General features: G+C 36.9%; 1 protein-coding gene across 2 annotated transcripts in view; it reads right to left on the reverse strand.

Annotated features, from left to right (window-relative positions):
* The window catches only part of LOC135208044 (lachesin-like), a 110,170-nt gene that overhangs the window by 72,150 nt on the left and 19,973 nt on the right, over positions 1–18,047 (reverse strand). For both annotated transcript variants that reach the window (XM_064240171.1, XM_064240170.1), the window contains exons 5-8: positions 13,348–13,555; positions 9,747–9,899; positions 5,862–6,180; positions 35–144 (exon numbers count right to left, since the gene is read on the reverse strand). In XM_064240171.1, the coding sequence (XP_064096241.1) occupies positions 35–144; positions 5,862–6,180; positions 9,747–9,899; positions 13,348–13,555 (790 nt within the window). The remainder of the gene's footprint in view (positions 1–34; positions 145–5,861; positions 6,181–9,746; positions 9,900–13,347; positions 13,556–18,047) is intronic.

The raw sequence follows: 18,047 nt of genomic DNA on the forward strand, positions 1-18,047 counted from the left end.
AGCTTTTATCTTAACCACTCTGCTCACTACCTACCTCTTAGCACAGTGGTGTAACTGGCTTCTCCCTGAGAGTTTGTGACGATGCAGGTATACCTTCCAAAGTCTGAATGGACCAGCTTACGCAGATGGAGCGTCATGTTATGGCTGAGAAAAGAAAGTCAGGTCAGTGCTAAGGTTCATCAAGAATCCATGTGAAGAGCAGGAAGTAAAACTACCCTTATCTCTAAATCTGTAATCAATATTAATTTAACAAGCAAGTATTTGAAAGTACAGACGTTTGCTCTTTAATTTTCAGCCATCAAGGGCTTTGAACTTGAACCTGAGAAACATAAATAGTAGTTACAAGCATACAGCATTGCCAATGACATGCCAGAAATTCCTGCCACTAAGTTATTATTCATACACATCACGTGAAGGGTTGCTTGAGCTGGCAGTGGGCAAGCACACACAAGACACCAACTTCCAAGAGAAAAAATTCTTGCTATGGTGTTGCCTGTAATATTGTGTCCTTGTAACTATAAGATAACTTCGATGAGACATCAAACTACCTGAGGGCTGAAGCTTATTCTCATTTAGTTGTTTTCATTACAACAAAACTACATCGCAGGAAAAGAATTTTGGCAGCGTCACTCCAATATAATGCTACAAAATTTAGAAAACAACAGCACCTAATAGAGAGCATACATACACCAAACCACAAGATTGGTACGTACTTGGGTATAAACCTAGTATTATGCACATTGCCTCTGGAAAATACTAAGAAGCACCCACTGTCTTTCAGTGGCAAGAATAAATAATAGGGCTTCCATGACTATGAATGATCAATTCTTCACTTTACCATTAAGGATGGAATCATTTGAGGAATGTTTTTCCAAGTTTTGTCCAAATCAGTTTAAACATTGTTTAGTTAAAAAGAAAATATATAAACTCCCACTTGCTGTTTTATCATTTAACATAATGTTTTTTCTTGAGTGCATATCTCGATTTATCGCTAAAGATACACTGAGGATGAGGACAGTAGTCCTTGTAAAGCTCAAGGATTGGCCTGGAATATAGAATTCAGGCCTTAGACCAAGCGCTGGGACGTACGAGGTCATTCAGCGACGAAAATAATGTTGAATATATTGTTGGGAAAGGGCTGGGGAAGGTAAAATGGAGGAGAGATGATGTGAAGAGAGGTACAGTAAGAAGAACAAAGGGTAGCACTAGGGATCGAAGGGACGCCGTAAAAACCCTCAAGTAACCACTGCAGTGGACCGTTTGAGGTGCACTGCTATCCTTACCTTACAGACCTTACATCTTGTTCGGGTTGCCCCAGGTCCCACAGTGTGAGGCACCTCTAATGTCTAGCAGAGAGTTGCTAGTACATCTTCCGGTATATTTTGCATCTTCCAATCTTGGATGGTCTGGGATGCAGCTTAGATATTTGACGAGCTTATTCTTAAACACATCTACACTCACTCCTGATATATTCCTCAGATGAGCTGGCAATGCATTGAATAGACACTGCATTATCGATGCTGGTGCGTAGTGGATTAATTTCCTGTGTGCTTTCCTTATTTTTCCTGGTATAGTTTTGGGCACTATTAATCTACCTCTGCTTGCTCTTTCTGATATTTTTAGCTCCATGATGTTTTCGGCTATTCCTTCTATCTGTTTCCATGCCTGAATTATCATGTAGCGTTCTCTTCTCCTTTCTAGACTATATAAATTTAAGGATTGTAGTCTTTCCCAGTAGTCAAGGTCCTTAACTTCTATTCTAGCTGTAAAGGACCTTTGTACACTCTCTATTTGTGCAATATCCATTTGATAGTGTGGGTACCATATCATATTGCAATATTCAAGTGGACTACAAACATATGTTTTATAAAGCATTAATCATGTGTTCAGCTTTTCTTGTTTTGAAGTGCCGTAACAAAACATTCCCATTTTTCCTTACATTTTAGCCAATAGAATTGCTATTTGATCATTGCATAACATGTTCCTATTCATCATCACACCAAGGTCTTTAACTGCTTCCTTATTTGTGATTGTTCTCTTATTAGGTCCCCTATATGCATATAGCTTTCCTTCTCTGTCTCCATAATTTATTGATTCAAATTTATCAGAGTTAAATACCATCCTATTTTACCTCTGCCCAATCATATACTTTGTTAAGGTCTCTTTGTAGCGTGTTCCTATCTCATCACAAGTAATTTCTCTACTTATTTTTGTGTCATCGGCGAAAACTACTCACTACCGAGTCCTTACATTACTGTCTATGTCTGCAATCATAATAACAAACAGTAATGCAGCTAACACCGTACCTTGTGGCATACCGGATATTACCTTAGCTTCATCCGATTTCTCATCGTTTGCAATAATTATCTGTTTTCTGTTGTGTAAAAATTCTTTTAACCATCTTCCTACTTTATCCACGATATTGTGTTTTCTAATTTTCTTCGCTAATATATTATGGTCTACCTTGTCAAAAGCTTTTGCAAAGTCTAGATAAACCACATCTGTTTCATTTCCGCTTTTCATATTTTTGTATATGTTCTCACGGTGGACTAACAGTTGGGTTTGTACTTTTCCCAGATACGAAACCATGTTGTCATATATTAACAATTTTTTATAACGTTTCATAATATTTTTCTTCATTACCCTTTCATACACTTTCATAATATGTGATGTTAGACTCACAGGCCTATAATTACTTCCCTCTAGTCTTGATCCACTTTTGAAAGTAGGGGTAATATATGCTAATTTGTGCTCATCATAAATCTTGTCTGTATCCACACTTTGTCTTAATAATATTGCAAGTGGCTTTGCAATAGAATGAACTACTTTCTTTAACAAAATAGCAGGGACACTGTCAGGCCTGCAGCAGCTCCCTTTTTAATTTCATTAATAGCCTGCCCATATCAGCTTCATTAATATCTATGTCAGCTAAATATATTCACCATTTTCGTCCCTTACTTCTATATCATTATCTTCATTATCATTCTAGGGTGAATTCTCTCTTATATCGTTCTGCCAATATGTTGCATATTTCCTTTTTTCATTCGTTAATCTCCCTCCAATTCTTAGAGGGGCCTATTTCTATTCTTCTTTTATTCATCTTTTTTGCGTACGAGTATAATAGTTTTGGGGTTTTGCTTGATATTTATTAGGGTTTTTTCTTCCAAGTCCCATTTTTCATTTTCTTTTGATTGTATAATCTTTTTGTTCTGCATTTTCTATCTTACTTTTAGTTCTATAACTTTCCACGCATTTTTTTCTTTTGCAAGACCTTTTTCCACTTTCTGATTTTCTGGAACAAGATCCTTCTGTCTCTTGGTATGCATGACTGATGTTTACTTTTCTTCTTCGGTATATATTTATCCACTATTTTCTCTAATATATAATATCTCCGTATTTACCCTTATGTTATCACTTACGAAAATGTTATCCCAATCTTTGTTTAATTCTTCATTTATTTTCTGACCATTTATATTTTTACTGTAGAGGTTGTATTTTCCATATCCTTCCCACGTTTTTCTTTCTTGCTTATCTCTGTTTTCACTTGCTTTGGAATGGACTGTTAATTCTATGACATTATGGTCTGAAATACTCGCATTATAAATGATTATTTCTTTAACATAATTCTCATCATTCACAAATACTAGGTCAAAAGTATTTTCCTTTCTTGTTGGCAGGTGATTTATTTGTTGAATGTTATATTCTAGTAGCATATCTAATAGCTTTTCGAATTGCCTCTTATCTTCTACACTACTATTACTCTCTTTTTTATATGTATAAATACAACCACAATCTCTTATTCGTTCTTTCCAGTCTACAAAAGGAAAGTTGAAGTCTCCAGATAGGAGAATAGTCCAGTCCTTGTGATTTCTACATATATCATCCAATTTTTCTATTATTATGTCAAACTCTTTAGTATTACGGGGTCTATATATTACTATGTGCATTAATTTTTCAGATTCAAATTCTACCGCTATTAGGTCACATTCTGAGTTACTATATTTCTCATATATTTTTCCTTGTTTTTTGTCTTTCCCATATATTGCGGTTCCCCCTTGATTCCTATTTTTTCTATCTGATCTATAAGTTTGGAACCCTTTTATTTGATCGTCATTCCCAGTCTCTTGGGAATACCATGTTTCACTTATATTCATTATATCTATTTTCTTTTCAATTTGAGTTAGTTCTTCTAAGTACTCTATTTTTCTTTTGAGTTACTCGTAACTAACCCTGCGCATTCATCACTATGAAGGTTTGCGTGTTTTCTCCTTCATTTAATATGTAAGGATTTTCCCATGTCTCTTTCCTGTTCTTATATGTTGTTCTTTTCTTCATTTCCAGAAATTCTGACATTAAAAAATCCAACTTTTCCATAATATTTGATCTTTCCCTTCATAATTATTCATTTTGTGTCTGAATCTGCAATTTTCTCCGTATCTGCAATATCCTCTGCATCATAATACAGGTTCTTATCTCTTGAGTTGTATCTTGGAGCTGATGCTTGGAAATATTTTGCTGACACTGCATATCGCGGTGATGGCTGGTTTTTTTTCTTTCACCTGATATTCTTTGTTCCTCTCATTTATTGTTTCTTTCTTATTTTGGATTTCATTATTTGATTGATTATTTAATTGATTTGATTCATGGCTACAGGGTGCATATATTTACATTTTTTGTCGAACTTACATCCTTTTCCTTCTTTTAGGTTTTGCATGTTTTTTGGATGTAGATCACTGCAATCATCCCCATAGCCGTCTAGGTATGCACATTTACCATATATTTCATAGTTGTGACATATCTTAGGATGTTTTGTAGTAACATCTTTCTCCGAATCTGTGTTGTCATGTCGTAATTTATTTCTTCATATGTATGCTGCTTGATTGCCTCATATGTAGTATCAATGTGTATCTCTGCATCCATACTTTGTTTTCCTTATTTTTTTCTGTCATTTCAGTTTTGTTTACTTCTCTTCCGTTTTCCTCTTCTTCTTCTCCTCTTCCTCTCTTCATCCTCAACTATTTGTACATTTCAGTCTTGATAATACATTGTCTATCCATGATAGACATGTTGAGCAAAATATTCTGGTATCTTTTCTCATATCTTGCATTACTTCAGCACATTGCGGATGCGTCAGAATGTTGCATGTAGAACATTTTCTGATCAGGTTTTGTGGATTAACTATACTATACCACACCTTACACAGTTTGCATGCTTTTGGCATTCTTTTTCCTATTGCATCAATTAGGATATTCACAATGTTCACCTTATTCATTTTCTTTGTCAGAATATGTTGATTCATGTATATTTTCTTTATGAGTCTGTTGACCACTTGGATTTTATTTGGAACTTCTTCAATTATTTTCAAGATGTTTTCTGTTGATTTGTTCCAGTTTGAAGGATCATATCCTTCTAATATATCTATGAATGCTTTTGTATCTTTTTGGTTAGGGCTGTTGTTGATCTCATAGATGAGAAATGCCAGCTCCCTTCCTGCTACCTCATCGTATTGCGAATCTGCTAAACACGCTAAATTTTGCCATTTCTTACCACAGTTGGAACTTACGGCCATCTTGATCTGATTTACAGTATTTCACTCGATAAACTAACTTAGTAGATCCTTTATCCTACTATTTTCACACTAATCTTATCACCGACTGTTCACGAACACTTCTAGATACTTCTCAAATTCTAGATGTATGTTAAATGCGTGATATCTGTTGATTAATCAGACTGTGCACAGGAATGTCTCACCAAGCAAAATGGCTACTAAGCCTTAAGGATTTCTAGTGTATCCTTAGCAATATACCAAGATTCACATCAAGAAAAGAACGCGACTCATTCAGTCTTCGCTTATGACTCACGTATAAGGTGGGTGTCCATCTTGTGGAGTGATCGTGTAATACTCCTCTGTCAGTTGTAGCACCTCGTTCTCGTTCTCCCTGACCCAGACGACCGTGGGCGAAGGGTAGGCGGCGTAGAGACAGGTCAGACTGACGCTGTGACCCACGTGGGCCCTCACCTCCATGCCAGGGCCCCTGAGGAGGGGGGCGAAGTAGACGTGTAATAGAACTCGCTTGCTGACAGACGGCGGATAGCCGTTGCTGGCGATGCAGAGGTAACCCCCGGCGCTCCTGTGGTTGGAGTGGTGCAAGGTGAGGTTGCGGCCTATCCAGCTTGATACTGTGAGAATGGGAAGAAGAAAATGTCAGTTGGGTGGGTTGGGGACTGTTATTGTTTTAGGATATTTCATCTAAAGCAATTCGCCTTACTTTGAATAATTTTCTTACATTTCATCTATCTGTCCATTAATTTGTGCATATACTACATATATATATATATATATATATATATATATATATATATATATATATATATATATATATATATATATATGAACCTTGAATTTTTAAGTCAGTGTCTCCTGTAGTGGGTTTGTTCCATATGGATGAGTTCATCTATGAATATAATGATAATAATAACAATATTGATAATAATAATAATAATTGAATTTTAAGTCAATGGCCCCCTGTGGGCTTGTTCAATATGGATAGAGTTCAAATTATGAATATTGATAATAATAATAATTATTATTATTATTATTTTGCGCCTTAGTCAACATACAAAAAGGTAAAGTAACAAGAACTGAAGGGATAAAGCTACCAGATGGGAGCAACATCAAACACATAGATGAGACAGGATACAAATACCTGGTAATAATGGAAGGAGGGATATAAAACACCAAGAGATGAAGGACACGATCAGGAAAGAATATATGCAGAGACTCAAGGCGATACCAAGTCAAAACTCAACGCCGGAAATATGATAAAAGCCATAAACACATGGGCAGTGCCAGTAATCAGATACAGCACAGGAATAGTGGAATGGACGAAGGCAGAACTCCGCAGCATAGATCAGAAAACCAGGAAACATATGACAATACACAAAGCACTACACCCAAGAGCAAATACGGACAGACTATACATAACATGAAAGGAAGGAGGGAGAGGATTACTAAGCATAGAGGACTGGCGTAAACAGTCGAGAAACAGAGCACTTGGGGCAATAATATCTGAAAAACCAGTGAAGACGAGTGGCTAAAGAAGTGGCATTGGAAGAAGGCAACTAATAAAAGTAGACGAAGACCCAGAAATATACACAGGACAGGAGAAAGACAGACAGAACAGAGGACTGGCACAACAAACCAATGCACGGACAATACATGAGACAGACTAAAGAACTAGCCAGCGATGACACATGGCAATTGGCTACAGAGGGGAGAGCTAAAGAAGGAAACTGAAGGATGATAACAGCGGCACAAGATCAGGCCCTAAGAACCAGATATGTTCAAAGAACGATAGACGGAAGTAACATCTCTCCCATATGTAGGAAGTGCAATACGAAAAAATGAAACCATAAACCACATAGCAAGCGAATGCCCGGCACTTGCACAGAACCAGTACAAAATGAGACATGATTCAGTGGCAAAAGCCCTCCACTGGAGCCTGTGCAAGAAACATCAGCTACCTTGCGGTAATAAGAGCTACGAGCACCAACCTGAGGGAGTGATAGAAACGATCAGGCAAGATCCTCTGGGACTATGGTATCAGAAATGATAGGGTGATATGTGCAAACAGACCAGACATGACGTTGATTGACAAAGTCAAGAAGAAAGTATCACTCATTGATGTCGCAATACCATGGGACACCAGAGTTGAAGAGAAAGAGAGGGAAAAAATGGATAAGTATCAAGATCTGAAAATAGAAATAAGAAGGATATGGGATATGCCAGTGGAAATCGTACCCATAATCATAGGAGCACTAGGCACGATCCCAAGATCCCTGAAAAGGAATCTAGAAAAACTAGAGGCTGAAGTAGCTCCAGGACTCATGCAGAAGAGTGTGATCCTAGAAACGGCGCACATAGTAAGAAAAGTGATGGACTCCTAAGGAAGCAGGATGCAACCCGGAACCCCACACTATAAATACCACCCAGTAGAATTGGAGGACTGTGATAGAGCAAAAAAATAAAAAAAATAAAAAATAATAATATAATAATAATAATAATAATAATAATACTAATAATAATAACAATAATAATTGATAATAATAATAATAATTGAATAAGGCAATGGCCCCCTGTGTGCTTGTTCAAAATAATGGATGAGGATCAATTATAAATATTGATAATAATAATAATAATAATAATAATAATAATAATAATAATAATAATAATAATAATAATAATAATGGATTCCCCCGTGAACTACTAAATATCAAGGAAATGTCAAAAGACGTTAAAAAATTAATTATTTGTACGACTTTGTAAAGGGCGCCATCTGCCATTAAGACTGAAATGATTGAAACTGCGATACAGTTTTCGTAATCCAGTGAACATTCTGGGTTTTGTGGACCTTTAAACCTGGCAGACATTCACTGTTACCACTACTAGTCCAGCAGAAATTGGACATAACCCCTGAATGTTTGTTAAAGTGTTATACTCACCTGATTCTTATCATTTGGGTGCAAGTGATCAATTTTCGCCGGATGTGTTGTTCCCACTGTTGGGCATTCAGAACAATTCAAAATGGCGACCGTAATGGCTGACGGCCATGTGTACTTCGCAACAAATTCACTTAGATTATTTTGGTGTCTAGATCTATGTTTTAGGGTATGAGGAATCCAATGGCACCAAAATAGATAACATAGAATAACTTTTTATGTGCAATTCGCCATAAGGTTTACATTTATTTGTGCAAATATTACATATTTCTGGCACGAAGATATATATGTAGCTTTATCTGCCTAGTGGATTGATCTGTAAAATGGTAGAATTTTCAATGCTTTTTACCTCTAAATATAATCTGGCAAATTATATAACACCCAGTTTATTTTCAGATACTTGACGAGCATAAAGAACAGTCATAATGAAGAAGAAAAAAAGCTCTGTGTTTTTGAGTTCCACTATGCTGAAGACTAATAAATCCAAGAGACCCTGCCAAGAAAGCAAGCTTGGAAGTGATCGCATACTGTCTATCATTAAAGCAAGCTTGGTGTACGGAGACCATTTATACACCAAAATTTCACCAAAACTGAATGAGGATTCTCTGACTTCCATTCTCATTGGGTATAAGATCATTTGTAATTAAAAAAAAAAAAAAAGTCCAACTCCGCTGGAAATTACTTTTGGTGTGCTCTGCGAGAATGACAAGAAAATATTAAATCATATTTGCTACAAATATATCTTTTTGCCAGAAATATGTAAAATTTGCACAAATAAATGTAAACCTTATGGCGAATTGCAGCATAAAAAGTTATTCTATGCTTTTTATTTTGGTTCCATCGAATTCCTCATACCCGAAAACCAAAATAATCTTTCTAAGTGAATTTGTTGCAAAGTACACATGGCTGGCAGCCATTACGGTAGGAACATCACATCTGGCAAAAACTGATTACTTGCACCCCAAAGGATAAGAATCAATTGAGAAAAAAAAAACTTAAACAAATGACTGTTTTCCTGCCAAATTATACCAAACCCTAAACCAAGTTTTATAGACAACCAAGACTCTTGCCAGAAACCGTCCTCTCTCCATCAGTGGCTAAACCAATCAATAAATCCCCTCGTTTTTCCATCCCATTAAACCCCTTCCTGTATATTTCCCCTTCCATTATCGCCCCATCCTCTAATATTTAGGCCGATGACTTCCCAGCATTCGGGAGGCCGATCGATAGGCCTACTACTTCCTTACCAAACGTGGATGAATTTATCCTTATGGTGTTGTAGTCCTCTCTGATCCATTTGTACGTCGGCGTGGGCGTCGCGTGGGCTGAGCAGCTCAGGTGGGCTGACATTCCCTCCAGCACCCACACCTCCTCGTCTCCGTCCTCCAATACGGGCGGCTCTGCAGTGACATGGAAAAAAAAAAGAAAGAAAGAGGAGAGACTGATCAGAAACCAGAAGGGTGTGACAGGCTATTAGTAATTATGGAGTGAGTTCGCTGGAGCCGGCGGCTTCCTCACGCAAGCAATTTATTATTATTATATATATTATTTTATATTATTGGCATCGTGCCAACAATCCTCGTACCATGTAACCGAAACAGGGGGTGCCAAATGGAATGCCCCTCCCCCCTTGTTAGAGCTTACGTGACAGTGCTTTCACGAATATGCGTGACCAATTTCGCGTCAGAACAGAATAAGAAGAAGAAGACGACGACGAAAAAAATGGAGAAGAAGAAATTCTTCGTCAAAATCTCGGTGTTGAGACACTACAAGATCCTAGGAAACGCTTTTTTCGGTAACTGGATTTTAAGATTGCTTCAGAAGCAAGAAAGGAAAAGGGTGCTGGCGTAAGGCCCAACTGTACCTAAAAATAAAAAATAAAAACTCCATGAGGGGAATAACTTAACAGATTTTACCTAATGAAAGAACATTACGATCTGGAAAATGAAATTTCTTTCTTTTTCCACGTATATTCATAAGAACGTCGAAAGCAGTCGTCTGAATAATATACAGGACCTCATTAGGGCACAAGGGCGCTTGTAGTCAGGAGAATATAAAGAAATATATTACACATATATAGATCTGATGTCAGGTTCCTATCCACAGGATATTATCAAAATAAAGTCCAGAGTTATTAAAACACCTGAAAAATGTCAGATACTTTAGCGCTATCAGAGCGATTCATATAATTTAAACACTTGAAAATGTCCGAGACTTAAAAAGAATCAAGATTTTAGAAAAGTTTATCATTGTAAATTTATTCTCAACACTTTTGAAATCACCATAAGTGTCTTAGACCGTATTCCTTCAAAGCGCCTTAATCATATCGGCCTAGTGAATAGCCTGAGCCGTAGGATACGTAACCAGCAGTAAGTATGAGAGAGCGAGAGATTGTTACCAGAATCAACATTTTAGAAAATATTTTGATCGTCAATTTAGTCTTAAAACCTTTGAAATAACCTAAAGTCTTTGAACGTATTCCTTCCAAGCGCCCTATCATATCGGCCTAGTGATTATCCTGAAAAGTAGGATGCGTAACGTGCAGTCAGTGAGAGAGAGCGAGAGAGAGAGAATTTATGATTAGCTGAACTTTACTCCCTACAAATAATTGATTAGGTTTACGTAACCCATGTTTGAGTTGTTGGTTTTAGGAACATGGTTTTGGTTCTTGGTTTGATATCGTTAAACCGGTTAGTACTATTCCTCTCGCCATGGTTTTGAATTCCGGTGGGAAATGGGTGTTCTGTTGAATGCGGACTTTTGCTGTTCTTGCATTTGAATAGTTTGCTTGCGGTTTTTTATCTATTTGTTTATTAATTTGCTAATTTGTTTGGTATTTCCTGTTACTTCTGTCGAATGAACACCATAATATTCTTTGGAAGCTTTAATTTCAAGACAGTGGTTCCTTAGGTGGGCTTGTTCCATATGAATAGCGGTTCATCTTCTCAATAATAATAATAATAATAATAATAATAATAATAATAATAATAATAATAATAATAACAACATTCATAAGAAGTACTAGAGAGGTTGAACAGCAAATTTGAAGAAAGGAAGAAGGATATAAGGTCAAATAAAAAGTTAAAAAGTGGGTGTAGCATTTAGTAATGCCCACAGTGCATCACATGTGGTGCACTGACGGCACTACCCCCTTCCCCCTTTTTCCTAGGGATGTTTATTTTAAGGACAAAAGGTTGTTTCTTCCTTTCTGCTACCTTCCTGTCCAACCTCTCTGACTGTTTCGTCTTATCACATCTGTGGGGTTGTGTGACTTGTGTCCCAGTTCCGTCTTTAGACTAAACTTGTAATAAATCTCTTTATTTTTTTGGATTTTTTTAAGCTGTCCAACCACTTCAACTCCCTCTCATTTCACTTGGTCGCTGAAGAAGAGTATTTTCTAAATTCAGAGGCCGACTGGATCGGCAATTCCGATGCACTTACTTAGTCTAGGTGTCTATAGGACACAGGATAAAGAATGAGACAAAATACCAGTTCTTTGCAGTTCCTTTCGTAACTCCTAAGGCTAAAAGTGTCTAGACTCTCTCTCTCTCTCTCCAAGGAACGCCATCTTTTTAAAGTCTGGAACAATGGAACACAAACCCTGTGTTCATATCTCGAGCCATTCCAGTAGTTCATAACTTTTATGATTTAAAACTTCATTCTTTCTGCTGTGTACCTTGCAAACGGCGGTACTTACGCCCTGCTTGCTCGCAGACGCTCCTCTCTCTCTCTCTCTCTCCATATTTCACGATGGTCTACCAATATAGTCAAACCGGTACTCGAGAACCCTCATCCCACGTACATAAATTGGTCCGTTTAATTTCAGTGGGGGTCCATCTCCGATTTCAACAATATAAAGATATATCCGAAAATAGAAAACAAGGTGTGATCTGACCTCCAGCTTACTCGGGACGCATGCAAGATCTTCCCCTCAGGCATAAGATGTAAACATTATATTCCTAGCTTTTAACGTAAATTAAAACGTGCTACAATCTACGGTCACATAGAGCCTTGTTTCACCAACGAAAAGTAAAATAAACACGCCATATTTAATAGAGGTAATTGCGATTTGCTGTTTATTATGAACATTATTTAGTTTTTACATTTTCATTCTAATGAATAAATCCTGAATATCCTATCCTAAAATTCCTGCACCTGTAATCCAAGGCGAAACACCTTTTTCAGATCTTTTTAGGTTCTTCCTTAGACCTTTCCTAACCCCACAACCAGAACAGCAACAGTAAGAAGAAAAACAACAACAACAAAGTCGTTGTAGGCTTACTGCCCGAGTAAGCGAAAAGAGAAAAAAAATTATATTGATTAATATGCACAGGCAGTGGTGATATAGTCAGCATTCTCTATAAACATGGTACATTAATACTTTTCATTTCGATGTATACAGATTGGTTACGGGACTTCTAATGTGTAATATATCCATTGAAAAAACAGATTCTGGAAGAACTTGACCTAAAGATGATGTATTAGTAGAACAGAAATTAATAACAGACTTTTGGACTAATTTGATGTTGCAACAGATACAATTGATGATATGGGAGAGGCATTACAACCGGATATCAATCATAGATGTCATAAAACGCCCTTTTAAAGAATGCAAAAACCCGCTGGTTAAGTAGTGGTTCAGAGTAACTCTGAGGATAAAATATGTCTTTCACGTTTACTTTATATTTTGGGTATTCGTGTTCCCTGCCGTCAGGTTAGGAAGGAAATTGGTGACTGAGTCTGTCCCTTATCCTTACTTAGACTTTTAAGGAAATTGGTGACGTAATCTATCTTTCATTTATAAAGAATTTGGTGACTGAGTAGTCTTAATCTTTCATTATTGCTTACCTACGACTTTTAAGAACCCCTGTATAGACGTCGGGGGCTGGGTATTAATGTTGCACGTGTAGTACCCGTGGTCACGGACCGTTACGTTCTTGATCGTCAGTATCCAAGTCGACCTCTGCTCCCTCTGGACCGATATGCGAGTGTCCATCGTGATGACGGTCTCCCCTAGGGATATGACGGTGTTGGTGTCCTTGTTCATCCACGCCACCTGTTGGGAGAGAAGAGAATTACAAAGACATCTTTGAAAACAATCTTTAAATCTAGACCACTTGCTTCCCTAGAGCTGCTCGCACACGAGACACTTTTAGTGGAAAGTGGTTGGCCACTACAACTGATGATATCAGCTTGTACTGTGGTGTGGCTAAAGAATAGACTTCGTATCCACTTTGTATCTACTCTTTTAGTGTCGCCCACTTTTAGTGGCTCGTCTGCGGTCTTCCTTACAAGTTCATGTTTCCATTTTTTTTTTAGTCACGGCAGTATAGCAGATAAAAAGTGGACGAAACTGAAAGAGTCTATACGAAGTGGCTGTTATTTGACCATCCACTGTACAAGCTGATATGATATAAGCTGGCCACTACGTAGCTAACCTCAAAATGGCTCAGCATTTTCCACTAAAAGTGTCTCGTGTGCAGACAGCTTAAATTTGTGCCAGCAAGGATTCTCGCTCCAAGACAGTCCGTGTAAGAGTGGGATGGTGTTTAAAGGGTGGCAAGAGGCCTAATGTGGCACCTCTAGACTCTGCCCAACCAACAGAGACTAAGAGAGCCTGTCTTCTCTTACCAGGACTGGTGAAAATGGGGTGATATATAGAATTTATATAGTTAGAAAAAATCATGCTCCATAAATGTTTTCATTAACTGCTCATCTAGCCTTTTACTTATATCTACATAATAATAATAATAATAATAATAATAATAATAATAATAATAATAATAATAATAATAATAATAATAATAATAATAATAATAATAATAATAATGCCCTCAGCAACTGACTTCACACAGAGAGAGAATCTTGGTCAACTCGGTTCCTTGATTCCTGATGAAATAATTAGATTCCCGAACTTCAAGGTCGAGATCTAATTGGCTGAGAATAGACGTTTAACGGTCTTGCATTAATTCATTACAAAAATTAAATTTAATTAAAAAAAATATATGATTATTATTTACTTCCTCAGTTTTTAAACTGAATCTATTCTTGGTGAGAAGGTAAGGGTTGGGTCTAGGTTTGTCTAACGTAGGCTTACTTACTTACTTACGAGAGAGAGAGATTTAATCAACATTTCCTTTATGAAGATGCATAGATAAAGCGTCGTGATTAGTGCGTAGACTAATACTGATATCAAGACCAGATTCAAGTTTGTCTGTGTGTGTATGTGTTTGGGGGATTGAAGTGTACTATATTTAAACCACCTCTGTTTTGTAGTCTACAAACACGTCACGGTAATCGAATTTGGCGTCCTTATAAGATCAATCGACGATGTTTATGAGATGCAGTAGTTGTGTAATACGTTAAATACGATGCACATTAATTTTGTCTTTGTTAAACGGGGATATCATATTCAGCCATTGTGCCGTAAATGTTTATACTCCTTCTTCTTCTTCTTCTTCTTCCCGTTTTCTACGGCGTCCTCACTCCTCATTCCATCGTCTCTAGAGGAGTAAGCTTCATCATCATCATATGTTGTGTCTGCGAACGAAAAACCTCAGACCTTGGCGACGGCTATAGATAGACCTGGCCACTTCTGCCACCGATGTGGGTCGTGTCATTCTGACACGAGTACGGGAGTTCATTATCCCCCTCAGATATAGAGGCGCGTCGACCAAGCCTCCATATTTATACACATTCTCGCCATCATGCGTGCGAGGTCTAGGAGAGAGAGTACGGGGAACTATAAGTATATAAGCCAGTCAGTCAGCCGTCTGAGGCTCCTTGTAGGGGCCCAATGTGAATTTTAGGCTAAAAATGCCATCATAATGATGCGAATTTGATATTATCAATATTATATTATTCAGAGGATGAACCCTATCCATATGGAACAAGCCCACCAAAGGTGTCATTTACTTGAAATTCAAGCTTCCATCGAATATGGTCTTCATTAGAAAGAAGAGATCTCTTATAAAAAAGATTGTAAATTAACCAATTAAAAAATTAATAGATAAAAATGTAAGTGAATTATTAAAATGCAAGGAGAATTGTATTATTGTAGTGTTACATTGCATATTATTGTACTTTGTCATCTTTTGTGGATAAAATAGTGAGCAATAAATTTTCCTCCATTGTAGATGTCTTTAGATATTGTTTTTGGTGAATTATATACTCGTGTTTCCTGTTTAATATATCGTAGTTGGTCTGCAATGGGGTGACTGTTTAAAGTAATTTATTCTTCTTTTGATAGCCATCATCTTGATTCCCATAAAGGCATAAATATTCCTTTAGGTCTTTCCCTTACATACACTGGTCAGCCACCCGGTCAGACTCTCACAACATCTCATATTTTGTAATCCATGTTAACTTGAAGTGATTTCTTCATTCTCCAAGAGCTTATTTGCTTAACAATCACAAGATTTCCCAAATATAAAGTAGAATCTCAGGCGGTACTTTGGCTTGTTATCGACGCGCCACCTCCAAACTGCTGGTACTAAACATGGTAGACGCTCAATGAGACACCGTGTTTAGTACTAGCCACTCAGGGTTCAAAGTATTATATACACCCGTATCTGTATTGTGTGGTCGACGAACTATATTAATAAATGATATCTTTGATCCCAGACGAGCTAGTACTAAACACAGCGTCACATTGAGCTTCCGCCATCTCTAGTACTATAGTAGATTCACGTCTTCCAAAAGTAACCCTCAGGGGAGGTGGAACATACAGCCTGCCTATGTGAACACTCTTGAGAGACTGAGAGTTTCCCGCCCTGTGATTGGCTTAACAACAGCTAATCAGGAGCGTCGTAAGGGACTGGCCTAGACATCAGATGCACGGTTGATGTGGATCTACTTTATCACCTCGGAGTAGATGTATAAGGATGAAGATGAGACAGATGACTAAATATTACATTACATAACATTGCTGTTTATGACAAAACTGATATAAATGGAATATGAAGACTATAACTTAATTCTTAACTATTCTGAACTACCCACCCAACTTCTTATATACCTTGATTGTCGCCTATAGCAAGCAAGTTTAGCAAGTTTCAGCTCACCATTCAACTGATTTCACTATCTGGTCATGACATCCATGGATTTTGCACACTCCTTGTGTAATCCCTTCTAAATCACTAGCCATAATCCTAAGTCGTTATCGCTGGTTCGAACCCACGAGAGGACGAAATTATTATCAGCTAAAAAATTCCCCTTCGGTTAACATATATGTAAATATATTAATCCGAGGTAGAGCGAATTGGATATTAAATGACATTTATACCTGAATGCATGTATACGAATCACGGTGATGTGATAAAAATTCATTCGTATACATATATAAAAATATATGTATATACAATATATATATATATCGAAACGCATACATACATATATGTTTGCATATATTTAGAGACATATTGTATATAAGTATATATAGCCTTAGCTATAATAATAAATATATATATATATATATATATATATATAATATATATAATATCTATTTTACATATATGTACGTATATGTATATACATACATATATATATATATATATATATATATATATATATATATACTATATATATATATATATATATATATATATATATATATATATATATATATATATATATACACACACACAGAGTGAAAGAAGCGCATTAGACCTCTTCAAAATAGCAAACACAGGTCGCGTGACTCCACAGGCAAAATAATAAAAAAATAAGAGCACAAAAAATCCACACAAGCACCCTAATAAAATATTCAAACATCCCAACAGAGAGGAGGAGGAACTCAATAACACAGCGTAAACACTCAGCCAATTCTGAAGAGGCGAGAATATTATGCTTCCGGCCAAAAGAAACACGACAGCTAACTGACGCTCCTGTTACTTTGCTGACAAGAGTTCCTTTTTTTTTTCCCTTACTCGGGGAGTAAGCTTACACGCTACTTTGCTGTTGTTGTTGTTGTTGGGGGGTAGGAAAGGTCTATGGAAGAGTCTAACAATGTCTGAAAAAGGTGAGTTAAAGATACGCGAATTTTAGAATGGGATATTTATGACTAATTTATTCAGAATGAAAATGTAAAAAATAAAAAAATAGTCGCGTTAAACAACACAGAGCAACTATTTCTAATAAAATATAACGCATTTATTTTAATTTTCCTTGGTGGAACAAGGATCTATTCGACCGTAGATTTCAAGCACGCACCCCGAAGTAAGCTGAAGGTCGGATCACGCCTTGCTTTTCTTATAACTCTCATGCAAAGCATATCTGAGCAAATACCTTCACATACTTTCACGCACTTTAAGCAAACGAGTAATTGGGGGTTGCTGGTTCGCAAATTACTTTGATAAAGTGGTTTAGTACCATTCTGTAGAATGGAATGCAATACAGAATTTAGGCCAGAGGTCAGCGGGTGGGACGTAAGAGGTCATTCAGCGCTGAAACAGAAACTGACAGCAAAAGGTTTGAAGGTGTAACAGGAGGAAAACCTCAAAGCAGTTGCACTGTGAATCAAGTGTTAGGAGAAGGTGGCTAGCAAGATG

This window comes from Macrobrachium nipponense, chromosome 34 (genome assembly GCF_015104395.2).
Source record: "Macrobrachium nipponense isolate FS-2020 chromosome 34, ASM1510439v2, whole genome shotgun sequence".
NCBI lineage: Eukaryota > Metazoa > Arthropoda > Malacostraca > Decapoda > Palaemonidae > Macrobrachium > Macrobrachium nipponense.